This window comes from Labrus mixtus, chromosome 19 (genome assembly GCF_963584025.1).
Source record: "Labrus mixtus chromosome 19, fLabMix1.1, whole genome shotgun sequence".
Taxonomy (NCBI): Eukaryota; Metazoa; Chordata; class Actinopteri; order Labriformes; family Labridae; genus Labrus; species Labrus mixtus.
In genome coordinates, this window is record NC_083630.1 from 7,434,376 (window position 1) to 7,449,417 (window position 15,042).

General features: G+C 40.8%; 1 protein-coding gene across 2 annotated transcripts; it reads left to right on the forward strand.

Moving 5' to 3' along the window:
- The first annotated feature begins 1,234 nt into the window (after positions 1 to 1,234).
- On the forward strand, positions 1,235 to 14,905 carry zfhx2 (zinc finger homeobox 2). 2 transcript variants are annotated; one of them, XM_061064386.1, is made up of 5 exons: positions 1,235 to 1,379; positions 3,964 to 4,122; positions 5,332 to 5,389; positions 6,944 to 11,115; positions 11,849 to 14,905. In XM_061064386.1, exons 1-5 carry the CDS (start codon positions 1,374 to 1,376, stop codon positions 12,281 to 12,283), a joined length of 4,830 nt encoding a protein of 1,609 aa, XP_060920369.1. In that variant the 5' UTR covers positions 1,235 to 1,373; the 3' UTR covers positions 12,284 to 14,905. The 2 variants fall into 2 exon arrangements, with proteins under 2 accessions (XP_060920369.1, XP_060920368.1); XM_061064385.1 differs by lacking the exon at positions 1,235 to 1,379 and adding an exon at positions 1,818 to 1,934.
- The last annotated feature ends 137 nt before the right edge of the window (positions 14,906 to 15,042 follow it).

Genomic DNA, 15,042 nt, shown 5'->3' on the forward strand with positions numbered 1-15,042 from the left:
TATATTTTGGCCAAAACAGTACATCACCTCTAACTCCAAAACAGGGTCAATTGATTTGTAATTATCCATTAATCCATCAATTATTATTATCATATATTTACACGTTATTTATTTTAATTTAAGAAGTGTTTTTCAAAGTGTTCAGAAGTGTTTTATAAATGCATGTGATGCAGATGTCGTTCAATCAATGCGAAATCGTGTGTAATAATCATGATCTCAATGTCAATCCATGATGTTTGCCATAATCGAGCAGCCCTAACAGTTTGTAGGGTAATATCTTATGGAACTTTGTATTGTGTTACAACAAATACATTTACGTATTCCTGAATACAAAGTGTCAACTCCTCTCACCAAAGCCTATAGGTTATTTTATTTTATTTCCACGAAACTTAACTGCACCAAACTGGAAAGTCAACATCACACCCTACCTCTTTTATTATATCAAGCTGGAAATCATTTAGCCAAATCTACTGCTGCTGCAGTCATGAAGATTAAGACTTAAAAGCCCTTAACTGCGGCACAGAGCTCGCAAAATCGGAATTTACGAAAAGAGCAGTCCTCTCACAAACCTCCAAAAAAAGTCAGGTCGTTTAATCCAAATGACTCGGCTTCAAAAAAACATGCACTTCTATGTTAAGTCCTACGGGTCGTCATTTAAAGCGAAGTTTATTTTGCACAGGCGCAATCGGAGACACCTATTTGTGTGTTCAGGAACCTCACTTCCTGTCCCAGTAACGCAGAGGCATACAGATGGTGCAGTTTTAATCTCCTCTGCCTCATAAATATTTATTCCACACACTCGACTGTTGATGCGCACCACACCTATCATCTGATTGAAACGTGTCATGAACCGTGCAGCCACGGTGGTCACATCTCTGTTATTCAGCTTTAATTAACTCTTTTTTTGACATATCAAGTTGACAGCCTCATTTTTTGTATTCACCTTTAATGTAACACCGGGGAGGCGTTCAAGTCAAAGGGGACTTCACGTAATCTAAAATACTTTTTTTAGGAATAAAAATATAAATAATAATTTTAACGCGTCAAATTATTATTGCCTAATAAGTAATGGGCGTCTCGTGTATGAATAATGTCTAATATCAGCAGGGTTACATAAGGGATTTGATAGCCGTGTTTGTCCCTTCTGAATGTCAGCAATCAGCCTTGGGGGGAGCTGTGGTCTGTTTACTAGAGGGAAGAGGGGAAGGAGAGAGGGATAGGGCGAATGAAGGGAGGGGGAGAACAGGGGAGAGAGAGAGAGAGAGGCATATAGAGAGAGAGAGAGAGAGAGAGAGAGGGCAGGCAAGAAAACTTTTCACTTCTGAGGATCCACTGAGGAACCGTGTGTGTGTGTGCGTGCTGGAGCGGCGACCATGCAGGTAAAAACGCATTAGCTAATTGCTCTGAACTTAATTAAACGTCATCCGCGGTCGCTTAATTGTGCTGATTTGAGCGACGAGAGTGGCCTGTGACTAAAAAAAGATCGAGTAAACGACGGATTGTGCCCAATACCGAGCCGATCATAGAAATCCAACATTAAATCCCAAAACTTTTTTCTGCTTCTCGCCTGCTCTCCTTCACACCACCCCCATCGTCGAGGCGACCTCGGCGCACGTACTCCGCTTCAAGTCGCTTTAAAGCTTTTAATTCTTTCGCCAATTACGACTTAAAGCTGTTATAATGATAGTTTAAAAATGTGTTGTAGCGTTAGTCTTTAACATGTGGATTTAAGCAGTCGGACTTGTCAAAATGCGGTGTGCTGGGCGGCGAGGGGAGGAGGGGGTGCAGAGTGTTTTCTAACACATCTGTAAACGGAGCCCCACGTTCATTAATTAAATGGCTTTAGTCCGGCTAGGCCTCAATTTGCGCTGTTGAGCAGCAGGCGGCGGGCGGTGCAACACTACATGCCCGGTTTGCAGCCCACAATCAGAGGGGTAAGGAAAACACTCGAGGCCGAGGTTTTTTACCCTAAAGCGTCGGGATTTGTGTTGTCTTATCTTAGGATCAACTCTTGTCGGGTGTATTCCGCGTATTTGAAGCTGCAGTTCCCACCTGGACCTGGCAGAGTTTGCAGGGAGTGGAGACTAGTTTGAGGAGCGTTTAATTATCTCTGCCAGCTAACAGGCTAAGCTAGCAAAGTGTGTTATTAGCTCAACCCATTTTTTTGTTTTTTAATTTAGGGACCGTTCAGCCGCCACTGTGATTATACTGACGCTTGTCCTGGCTTTTTCCAGTTTCGAAGAAGAAGTGACTACCGACCACTGCAGGATTATTTTCAGTAAACTACCAGCTTAATCATTATTTCCAGAAACATGACTGTAATGCGACGTTTACAGGGGGGGCATCTCAAACTAGCCTGCTAGCTAATTGATTCACCTCGGCTCGGCATAGCTAATTAGACTGTGAGTTAATTAGCTGATCACAGGTATAGACGTCGGTGTAGTTTTATCTTGTCGTGTAGTTATAAATGTCGTGACACGATACACTCTGCAGTTATAGACTTGTCGAAATACTATCTAGTCATAGATATCTCTCCTAGCTTGCTAATTGGCATGACGAGGAAGTAGGGACTGTAGCTGTGTTGGTATTTCTCCTCATGGACATGAATTACTGTCTTCGTTATGAATGCATGTAGCTGTGTGGAAAAACCTTACTGACTGCCTTATTTTGATTTTCCTTTTTGACTAAACGGGAGCCAAAGCAATTTGACAAGCCCGTCGTGTGAATGCAGAATGATCATATTTTGTATAATGACCACATTAGTTATTTCATAGACAATTTGCTGATTTGTCAAGCAATGCACGTATCAAATATGATCTAGTCTGAGTACTGCGTGAGAATATCCTGCATTTATTACAATGTATGTGTACATTTGTCTGTGTACTCGCCGTTATATTGAATAGTCTCTGCTGATAACATGTCTACACTCCTGCACTTTAACTTATAGTATCTCTGATTGCACATCTCCCTATGTCAATACTGTCCATTTACAACTCTGTTTTTGCACATTTACATTTAATCTTCATATTTTAGACTAGTAATGCTAAGTTAAATCCTGGTTGTATATATTCCCATTCTTAGTTTTGATATTTTTAGTGCTTATTTACTTTGTATTTAGTATTATATTGTGTTTTTTGCTAATATTGTGTGTTTAAACAACCTGCTCCTGTAACGCCACAATTTCCCAGTTTGGGATCAATAAAGTAATTCTATTTTATTCTACATGTAATATTATTGTTTTGCTGAACGTTGGATTGAGTTCAGAAAGGTGTTGTGTGCAACTGTGAAATTCAAATCTAACCTAAAGTGTTATGCATGTATACACTTATTCACAACAGTCCTTATTTAAAATTTGCATTAATGTGTAATATGATTCTGACATACCAGACAAAATATTAGGAACGTCCCCACACATGTCGTTCGTCCTTAAACACCCAAGAGTAATCAGTTCCTGATCTTAGAGTTCTGTCATGAAATAAATCTGCCTGTTTAAGGGTATGGTTATAAGTAGGTAATTATAGAAGCACCTGCAGCCGGCCTAATATCGGGTTTATACCGGCTGTGACTGTTAGGCAAAAGTATTGTTAAGAAGCCATTTACAAGTTGGTTTTGGTCTGACCCAGTGTCTACAGTTCTAAAGTGTTCTGCATAGATTTCTAAAGTTTGCAGACAACATGCAGTAGAAATGTTTTAGTGACCTGCCAAAGTGGGTGCTGAGAATAAACAGATCCTGGAAGCACGCTTTCAGTTCAATTATTTTAGTCAGTGAAGTTTTGTTCACTATAGCTCAGGTGCATAACCAACATACACAGATCCTGTTTACTTTGGATCTTGGTTAGAGGAAATAACTCAATTTCATCTCATTTTAATCTCTTCATATTTTCTATGGCATTCTTAGTGTAATTATTTATGACGATTCCATAACAAGATGGATTCTCTAACAACCACCCTTTGTTTTGTTAGGAGGAGTCTGGAGAGACAGTAGGCAGTGAAAGCAATCGGGAGGCCGAGTGGCTGTGCCCGCTGTGCCAAAAAGGACAAATTGACAGATCATCCCTGTCTCTTCATCTCACTGAGCAACACAGTGTGCTTCAATCCTGTGTTGACAGACTGCTGGACATTGTAAGTTTAACCAAAATATATATATCATAAGGTTTCCAATGTCATATTCTATGTTCTGAAGACACTGAGTCTTCACAAGTTTTTCTCTCACAAAGGCTATGCCCTCTTAAATTACATTAATTATGTGAAGCTTACCGACTCCACTTGAAGCCTGCTTTTTCTTACATTTGTGGACAAAATGTTGAATATCTTGCAATGCTGTAGCTCTGCAGTAAAAACAGTCAAACAGTTCTTAACGTTTTTTGTCGCTGTTAAAACTGATTTTTATCAACTTCTTTTTGGCGGAAAGCGAGATAAAGGCCTTTTAACAGTTTAATCCAGATCACCAGGAGGTGATTAGCAAAGAGAAACTGACTTTCACAAACACTTACAGCAATAAAAAACATTAAAACATGCAAGTCAAAAAAAAATTGAATACACTTCTGTAAGACTGCATTATATTTTATTTATGTTACTATGACTACACTATGTTGTATTTATGAGGAAGGATCTCCACTAATAATAGTTGTCAACTTAAGTGCCTATTGAAATAGGTATTTTGGGTGTTTATTCAGCTCCTGTTTAGAAAAGAATGGGACTTTTAACCAGACAGTAATGGTCATTTACATGTCTGAATACGGTTCTTATCCAAAGAACCTCATATTTACAAAGTCATATTCATTGGAAGAGATTGCTCCTTTAAATTCAGGGAAATATATATTAATATTAAAATGACCAAGTAATTGGTTAACACACCAACATAGACTTTTAAATTGTGACTGTTGAGGATTAGGGTTTCAGTCTCTCATGACAATTGTGGGAATTCACTGTTGCAGACATGATTAAAGTTTTCATATGTATCTATGTTTTTAATTGTTGAGATAAACAAGTTACCAAATGTGTCTTGCAGAAAGAATTTGATAATTGGACAGAAAAATAAATATAAAATAAATGCCTCAGTGAGCACACTGTTATTAACGGGTCTGTGCAGTTTAGTATTTAAAGTGTAATGATATAGGGTAAATTGATCAAAGGCGGCTAAATTTATGCCTTAAGGATAATTTGTAAATTAAAGGCCTGCCAGGGTGGCTTTTTGTGTTCTATCACCACACATCGCTGTCACGCCCAAATGTTGAGCTACTCAAAATCAACAAAGTATTTAGCTCATCCAAAAGTTCAGTTTGCTTTGGGAATTTCTTTGACATTTTCTTTTAATTTTCTTTTTAACAGGCTGTTCTGAAACAGGCCACCAAGGGAGGAGAAGAAAAGTATGCACCCAAGTTTGCAGGTAAGTGTGACAAATGCTTCCATAATGGTTTAGATCACAAGAATTAAATCTGCATCATATTTTTTTAAGGAAATAAAGCCATCTGTTTTTAGTATGTCTGCACTTAATGGTAGGTTTTTATAAAATTATATGAAATGCCTCTTTCAATACCAAGGTATAAAGAAGAAGTCCGAGGCCAACAACATAGAGGGATTTTCTTCTATTTTGAGACCAATTTAAACATGGCGCTCCTGCAGAAAATTTGACTTAACACATATTTACACATTTGTAATACTGTTAATTATTCTTAAAGACAGTGAGTCGAATTTTCCTAAAATGTGACCTGTATAAAAATGTTCATAATCCCTTTGAATCATCTCTTATGGCCCACTATAAGTTTAAGGCAGTGTCTGTCTATGCTGGGAATCTCCCCTCACTCTTAGATGTATACTTCTCTTATTTTCTGAGCTGAAGAGTTGTGTGTGACCTACAGGCATCAATCCCCAGGTTAGGACTGAAATAAAAAATGTAATGAAGAGGTTGCATCGCTGTCACTCTCCTCTGCACTGTGTGTGTGTCTGCAACAGATGCCACATGAGAATTCTTACATGTGAATTGAACACTAAAGCCTCTTTTTAAAGTGTTGGTAATTGCAGATCAGGAAATGAGAAATGTCTGCCAGGTCGTGACTGTATACAAGTTGTTTTAGTGTGACTGAGGGCAGAGCAGAGCAGAGCAGAGCAGACGGGCCACATACACCAGGCAGGATGACACATGGCACTGGCTGCATTCACACAAAACCTGCCTTCTTCCTGAAGGGTAGTGGGGGAGTGTGGGCATGTTAATTTGTTCTTCAGGACATAACTCAGGTGAACAATCAGAAAGTTACATTTTATTTCCCTGATTCTCCTCTTTCTTACCAGCGCCGCTTACTTCCTTCCCTAACTTGTGGCAGATTTTGGTAGGAAATCTCCTAGATGATTTCCTATTCTATAGCGTCAACTGTAAAATGATCAAAGATCGTAGTGTTTTAAAATCTGACATCTAAAAAAGTATTTTGGTATTGAAACTTTCTGAAACTCTTTAAATTGTGCATATTGTGTATATATTTTGTATGCCCACTATAAATCATTGATTCAAATCCTCAGAGATGACCCAAGTTAGTCTACAACTCTCCAAATCAAACGGTTCAGGAAAGGAAGAAGTTTTGACTTAAAATGTATATTTTATGCTCTGTGGAGTTACTGGCTTGGCTGTTAGCTGAGGTGGGGCTAACTTCAGCTTACTAAATGGCTAAAATCATTGATCTATGTAATGATATTGTAAAGACTATGACATGACTTCAGTGTTTGGACCCAAAAAATCCTCAGTAATGTTGAAAAACTCTGTAAAGGGAAGAATGGTTACATGTTTGTAGGGAAATCAGGAAAATGCATTTGGATTGAAAAATGCTAATAATGAGTTGGAATCAAATTGATTGGAAAATTCCAAATTCAGATTGGAAATGTATACTTGTGCTATAAGTAAGAACTCAATGTAATACAAAATAAGTTAAACATGTATTTATTTCATCAGATGCTGTATCCTCACAACTGAACAACACCGAAGACGTCACTTCAGACCTCTGCCAATCTGGTGAGAGTGCAGACGCTACCCAGATGCTTGGAGACACAGAGATGGAGGAAGAGAGAATAATAGAACAGGAGGGAGGTGAAGCTGAGCTAGGGCCAGAAGAAGAGGGAAATCCACCTAAAAGAGCCAAACAGCAAAATGCAACTGAAAACACGGAAATCCCAGACCCCAGTGAAAAGTCAGTTGGTAAAAATGGTGCTGAGAATAACTCCCGGTTCAAATGCAATGCTTGCCTGGAAACGTTTTCCAGCAGAACTGCTTTGAGTGTGCATTACAACTCTGCAGCCCATATTCAGAGGATGACAACAGGCTCTTCAAAACAAGCCAGTGAAAATGAGACTCATGCACTCTCAGTTCCTGTCCTGTCTCGGCCATATATATCAAACAAACCCTACCAGTGTGCTGTATGTCGAGTCTCTTACAATCATGCCATCACCCTGGAGAGCCATATGAAATCTGTCTTGCACCAGTCCCGCAGCAGAAATGCTGGCATTGTTGCAAATGCTGCAAACAACGCAGTAGCCACTGCAAGTCTGGGAGGTAGCACCACAACTGTAGTGACCACGTCTGGAAGTGGAACTAGCCAGTTAGTCAACACCACCAACTGTACTGCTCCTGGGACACTGATGGTGACTGCGGCATCAGACAGAGAGCAGCTCCCAACTTCCCAAGTTGCTCCCTCCCTACTTACCTCCCCTGTGGCCTCGGCTCAGGCGGTTTCAGCATTTCTCACCCTACTCACATCTAGTCCAAGCACCCTCTCACACTCCCTCCTTCCTTCCCTCTTTGCGGCCGGTGCTGCTCCTGGTGCCACCGTGCCTCAGCTTGTGCCTCAGCCTCAAATGGTCTTGCCCTTGATCTTAAATGGGCTCCAAGCCCAAACCCAGCAGCATCAAGAAAACCAGCAAGGCCAGCTCCTTACCCAGTGTGTGCCATTTGTAGGTCTCAGTACAGCCCAGCAAGCTCTTCTAACCCAAAGACTTAACAGCTTACAGAACCAGTGGCCATCTGCAGGAGTCCCAACAAACACACAGCACTGCCTTGAAGGGCAAAACGAGACTATGAAGATTAAGAAAGAACAAGAAAAGCAGGAGATTGATGGGACAGCTGAAGAGAAGGTCTCAGATCAGACCAAGGACAAGAAGAACTGTACTACAGAGAAGGATGATGAGGGTAAAGAATTTGCACAGTGTCCTAATAAAGAAAGCAAAGTAAAGGTTGAGAATGATGAAGACCAGAAAGCACATATGGATAGCACAACAGATGGAGAAACTTCAACTAATCAGTTGGACCTGGAAGGTGATAAAGCAGCTTGCCTCAACCTCTCCCCGGTGGAAACAGAGAGGAGCCTCCGGAATAAGAACCTCTCGCCTTCTGCATCAGTGCCCAGCAACTCAAGCCTCAGTCCAATACATTTAAACCTTACACTTAGCCCTGATTCTACTCCTCAAAAATCCCAATCTAGCACTAGCCCGTGTGGCTCTCTTGGAACCCCAAAATCCAGCCCAAGTACAAATGCCTTAACCAACAAACAAACCCGACCCCATTGTTATACAAAGGGATCCATGTATATAGACCTTCCAACACTGACAGAGTTCCAGATGGAAGTTCTTGGGGCATTCTTTGAATCGCGTAGTGAGGCTGATGCTGCAAGTCCACCGCATGAGGACTGTGAGGCCCTTGGTCGAGAGGTTGGGTTGTCTGAGGAAGAGGTACGTAGGTGGTTGAGCCAGGCCCGAAATGCTAAACAGAGACAGAGAGAGACAGAGAATCTACAAGGTTTGGCAGGATTTACGAGGCATGCCCAAAGTTCTGACAATGACTTTGATGACGAAGAAAGGTCACTGATTATTGCAGAAGGTGAGGATGATGCTGAAGCATCTGGTAGTCAGGCAATAGACTTGTCCAGTACACGAGGCAAACATAGACATAGATATTTGGGAAGGGAGGGTCAGGGAGATTCCTGTCTAACGTCCGACTCAGAAAACGAGGTATATACCTCTGTCATTGTGTCTGATGAGGAAAGTCAGAATGGGTCGGCAAGGGAGGGTCCTGAAAGCCCAGTTAAAGATGAAGCTCAGTGGGAGGTCCATAGTAATAAGGGGTCAGTTGGAGGAAAGGTCCTTCGCTCCACTACAGTTTTTCTCTCTGATGCAGAGGATGAATATGAAGATGAAGAAGGAGAAGGGGATCAGAGGTCCCAGAGGAAAAAGCGGAAGGGGGAGTTTGAGCATGATGAGGTGGAGGTTAAAAAGGAAAGACAGGACCCGGATGTAGATCTGGAGTTGGAGGCCCAAGCAGATCCTCCAAATTCCCTCTCCCACACCATGGACCACACTGAGATCCAATCTATTGGTATCCACTCACTTCCACTGTCCCTTGCTCCCTTTTCTGCCCAGTTCCTCAGCCCCTATGTCCTCTCACTTGCTCCTTCAATGGTTGGAGATAGGAGCAAGACACCGATCTTTTCGAACCCACCAACTATCACACGCTTCTCCAGTTCTCTTCTTTCGCAGTCTTTTTCCTCCAACAACCAAACTTCTCACTACCTGTCTAATGGTGGTGACTGTGAGTCAGCTCTGGATCTCAGTATAGGGAAAAACAACTCAAAATATGCTTCCTCCTCATCCTCTCTGGCTGACAAAATTGCAGCACAAAAGGGACAGCTGCTTGATGGACTTGGCCTAAGGCCTACATCTAAAGGTCTGGTAGTTGTCCAGGTGAAGCCTGAATCTATTAATGCCATGTCCTCCTCTAACAGCAGTATGACTCTAGTTAACTGCAACAACATGACAAAGTCTAGTATTTACATGAGAGCAGCAGAGAAAATGAATGCTACACTATTGGAAAGAGAGCGAGAAAAGGAGAGAGAGAAGGAGAGGGAGCAGGAGCAGCAGCAGAGGAAGTCAAAAGGAAAAAGGTATCGGGATATGCGACGTTCAAGAACCATCATTCAAGCTGAACAACTTGACATTCTGTATGGCTGCTATTTCAAAGACCCAAACCCTGGGAAACATGAATTTGAACAGATTTCAGAGTGGGTGCACCTTCCAAAGAAGGTTGTTCAGATTTGGTTCCAGAACATGAGGGCAAGAGAACGTAAAGGTGAGGTCCGATTCATCAGTGATGGGACCCTAGCAGCAGTTGGCAAACCTCTTATTAAATTTACCTGGCCTCTTTCCAAACCGATATTCTCGAACAAGCCACCTCAAAATAATACTGGTTGCATCACAACAACACCAATTGTGCGCACACTCATTAAGACAGAAAGAGAGCCTGTGAAGGAGCTGGGGAAACCTGCTACGCTGAAAAAAATAGCCCCAGTCCCCATCAAGCCAAAGGAAATTGTGTCTTCTACCACAGTCTCTCCTGTGAGCAGCAGTGCTTGTGCAGTGCCAAAGACCAAACTTGAAACCACCAGCAATGCCACTATGGTCAAAGTTGCACCAAAAGTCAGCGCCCCTGTCCTTTTAGCATCACCCAAGGACCCAATCCCCATTGCACCAAGACCTGCCCAGAAAAGAAAGGTAGAAGAGGAGAGTGAGGAAGAAAAGACTGATGAGGAGAGAGACGATGAAGACGAGATGGGTCCTGGACCAGGGACCACCAACCGTATGGTGCCCAAACTGCCCACAACACCCATCAATAATAGGCCAAATGCTTCAAATGTGGTCACACAAAAACATAATGGGCTCAATTACTGGACCTCCAAAGCCCCAATTAAGATCAACACTATTTCAAGAGAACAACTGGCTCTTCCCACACACACACCTCCTCGTACCATCCCCCCTCCTCCCACCCCCAGCATCGCGCCAGTCAGCCCAAATACCCCATGCTCCGGCAAAGTGGCCATCCCCCCCACCCCCGTCATATCTAAATCAAGCCCATCTGAAAGCAGCTTTCTTCCCCATTCATCTAGCCGCAGACCACGCACACACCTGTCCTGCCTACAACTGTCCATTCTGCAGTCCTGTTATGAGACCTGTGCCCACCCTAATGCCATGGAGTGTGAGGCCATCGGCAATGAGCTCAATCTGCCGCTCAAGGTGGTTCAGATTTGGTTCCAAAACACCAGAGCCAAGGAGAAGCGCTGGAGGCTGCAGCAAGAGAAAATTGTAAGTGGGTGTAAAGACTTCCTCCACAGTATTTTTGAAAGACCTTTGCACAGAATCACATTACTGTAAAAAGGATTAAAATTGACTGTATGGTAGCTCACTGAGGATAAGAAGCTTTATTTTTGTTTTATATATGGATATCTTGCTTGAAAAAATTGGCAAACATATTGACATTTTTTAAATATATATAAAATGTATTTATTTAAAACAAATTGTTAAACAGTTCAAGTTTCTTTTACACGTCTGATGTAATACATAGGTGGAGGGGGAAGCTATTTATTTTGTGGATTTTTGCATGTATCTGCAGTTTTGTGACTGCAAATGTATTTAAGTTGGGAAGTTGGTTTTAACTACAGTGAACTACACTAGACTAACCAGTTCTTACTTTAAAGTTTATTTTGTTGCAATGTGAAAAAAATTGCAGATGCGTCAGCTTTTTCACTAGTTTGGGGCATTGCCTTCACATTAGTAAAACAATGATTGAGTTCTAGGAATACTTAATTTTAAGAATTTTTCAATCTTTAAAAATAAATACCTTAAAGGAATATTTTACTCTAAAGAAGCGTAGGGTAGTTGTGCATGAGGCAATTCTGTAGTGAGCTTAAATATTAGTCGTTCAGTCAAATCTGTAACAAATTGTTGTCATTAAAGGATAGTCATTAAACTTTTTCCCTCTCTACTTCTCTGGTCCTGCCCACCCAACGTTCTTTCTACCCTGCCTTACCATTCCCAGTCTCCTCTGTCAGGTGGGAAGGTGGACATGAGTTCAGGAAGTTACCTGCAGTACAACGCTCTCAAAGCAAATCGGCCCATCCTGCCCAAACCGGTTCAGCTGACAGTTAATGACACGCCAGCTTCCCCAGTGGCCGGCCAGACAGTGCAAAAGGAGACCCTGACAGGCCGCTGTGAAGCCTGCAATGTCTCATTTGAATCTCGAGCTGCAGCGAGGGCCCATGTCTTCTCCTCACGTCATCTGGCAACCCTGAGAACAACAAATTTTGGCCAACCCTCAACGCTTGTCAACAAGAATGGAACGAGTAATGGTGGACCTGGCAGTGCTGTGCAGGGACCACAGGTCTCTCATTCTACTCCAGTATCAAGTACTGGTTCTAGTTCCATAGGGGAGATGGTTGTTGAGGCACCTACACCGAAAGCTACCAGCAGCTAGAGACTCAGATCGGGATGGGTCTGCACACTGACATTCTTGGACCCATTTGGGATCCTAGATTTTAATAAATAAATTTGAGCACTAATCCTCAAAAACTAACGTTTTGGGTTTTTGAAGTTGGCTCCCACTGCATCCGCTGTCTCTTGCTCAACCTTCACTGAACTACGTTACTCTAGATCCGCCTGGTATCGACTACAACCGCAGACTGTTTCCATGCTGCATCACACTTTGAGTTGCTGTTTCAAAAGTGATGAACACATCTCTAGTCTCCCTCAATCCTCACACCACTTTATCCAAACGTTTTTGGTCCCAAGTCTGTGGTTATATATTACTTCAATGAACTTCCTATAATTTGTTACGACATTTAACTTGCCATGCTTGAACTGTTCGCATTGGTGTTTCCTCTTTGGAAGTGGCAATTTGACAGTATGCCTGGAAACACCTTTTGGGATAATAATATGAAATACTTGCATTAATGACTCCCAGATTGCTCCTGTGGAATTGTTTTCTCATGCCTACTCACTTTTAGGGAGAAAAATGCTTGGAAAAAAAAAAACTGGACTGAACTGTTGGGAGAGGATGAACTGGTCTGGACTGTCACCTTTTTACTTTGCTACAAGAGCTTGATTTGAAGAGTGTTGTGTCTACTTATTTTGGGATATGAGAAAAGGTACTTGATAGAGAACAGGGCTGTTGACTTGTCCCCATTTACATGTTGATAGTTTCATGACAATCCAAATACACAGGGCAAAAAGAGAGGCTGAGGGAACAGTCTTGGCATACTGCACTTTGACACATTTTACATAGTTTGAAATGTTTTAAGCATTCTAATGCAAGTGTCTTTTTATGAAAAGATACATTAATGCATGTTGGATGCCTTAATATAAATCACGTGAAATAAATTGGTTTTTGCTATTCTAATGAGACATGTTTTAGATGTGAGCGTAATGTGCGAGAAGCAGGCCTGGGTATTAAAATGAAGAGTTTGTTCCAAAATGCTTTCATATCCACCATGGGGGGAAATAACTGAATGTCATATTCTTTTTAGATTATGGCAAATCCTGTCTGTTGTCAGCATTCTCCTGGCCAAGGACTATAATTACCAACTATCTTGTTTTTACAACAAATTTCTTTGATCCTGTGGATTTTACTTTCTCTTTCGATGGTGAATATGTCATTTTGAAATGCAGCTCTTCAAAACTATTAGGGGTAAAAAATGTGGTTTTGCCTAATGTTGGTGTGTGATATATGAGCGCCTTAAAAAGAAACACCACCAGGTTTATAAATTAATGCCCAGGTAATAACCAGTAATGTTGGTGAATAAATTTTATCCTCATCTGGCACAGAGGGTCAGATGAATTTAATACATTTACAGTTTTCTTGTTCATGAATACTGTGCAAAACAGAAAACTGAAGAATTCCTTATATAATTCAATATTTATACAAATGACAATGTAAGCAATTAAACTGGTTTAAAATATTTTATTTAGGTCAGCAGCCAAGTCTCTTGAAATACTGAGAGAACAGAGCTTGAAATTGGCTGTTCTCTACTTTTTCCTCTTTTTTTTTTTTTTTTCAGTTTTGATACAGAGTTACTAGTTCAATCAATGTATGTGCTGTGAAATTAGATCTAATATCTGGAAACCATCAAAAGGGAGTAAGTTGGGTATTACTAGCATCCTTAAGGGACTTGTGAATACTCAAATCTTTGCAGCAAATTAGAAAACATTAAATGTGTTGACTGAGAGCTAATAAGATGGTGCTGTGCTGAAGGACACGTAACATACTAAAGATGTATTCCTTCAATTTAAGTTGTATATTAATGTTACTATTGATAGTTTTAACTAAATGCAAAACTAAAACCTGAACTTTTGTAAAGAAATATATAAAATAACTGATATTCCAAAGTTATCCTCCCTTTGCTTTCTGTCATTCAAATACCAAAAAGCAATCTTGAGGTCGACAGAGAGCAGGTGAGGTGTTTGTTAATGCAAACTGTAGAACATCCCACGGCTTGACACTTGCACTAGTCCACAATTTTTGCACAAGCTACAGACATTTCAAAATGAACACAGCCATTTACACAATTTAAAGAGTCACTTGGTGGGGTTTCTGAAACAAGGACGGTGACAGTGTCCTTTCCTGAGTAATAATTTGTACTCCTGATAGAACTGTTTCTTGTGTGTAAAGCGAGGACTGAAGTGCTTTAACTTCAAGACTGGGATTACACACACACACGCACACACACAGACATGGTGTTGCACTGTCCAAACTAGCTAGGTTTTTATGGAGATTTGCTTTTTATTCCTGTATGTTTCATTGTCACTTTGATTATCACTCTTGTTATTATAGTACTACTACTTATACAATTTATCATTACTACTCATCACTGTTTTTGATTATTATTGATCAATAATGGTTTTAAATGCCACCTCTCTGCTCAAAAACAGTATGATATTCCTCTGAATATTGAACAATAATAGTGGCAGTGTTGTTATAAATCGTTAGACTTTTGATTAAGCGTTTTTTTTTCTCCTCACTTGTACCTGCCTTTTTGTGTTTGGTCTCCATTATGCTTTCTTTGATATACAGAAAAAGAAATAAAATCAGTTGAACGACAAAGCTTATGTGTTATTGCAGTACCATTGAGGCACTTCTTTTTGTGGCAAGGGTTTAAATCATTTATACTTCCCGGTAAACTTGGGTAGACAATTTGTATCACAATCGTATGTGCCTGGAATTAATTTGCTGAACAATTT

Bases quoted from the DNA above. Each gene is read 5' to 3' on its own strand.
- zfhx2 (XM_061064385.1), top strand. From the start codon at position 1,905: ATGCCCGGTTTGCAGCCCACAATCAGAGGG. The intron at 1,935-3,963 runs GTAAGGAAAACA...TTGTTTTGTTAG, and splicing joins TGCAGCCCACAATCAGAGGG to GAGGAGTCTGGAGAGACAGT. The intron at 4,123-5,331 runs GTAAGTTTAACC...TCTTTTTAACAG, and splicing joins TTGACAGACTGCTGGACATT to GCTGTTCTGAAACAGGCCAC.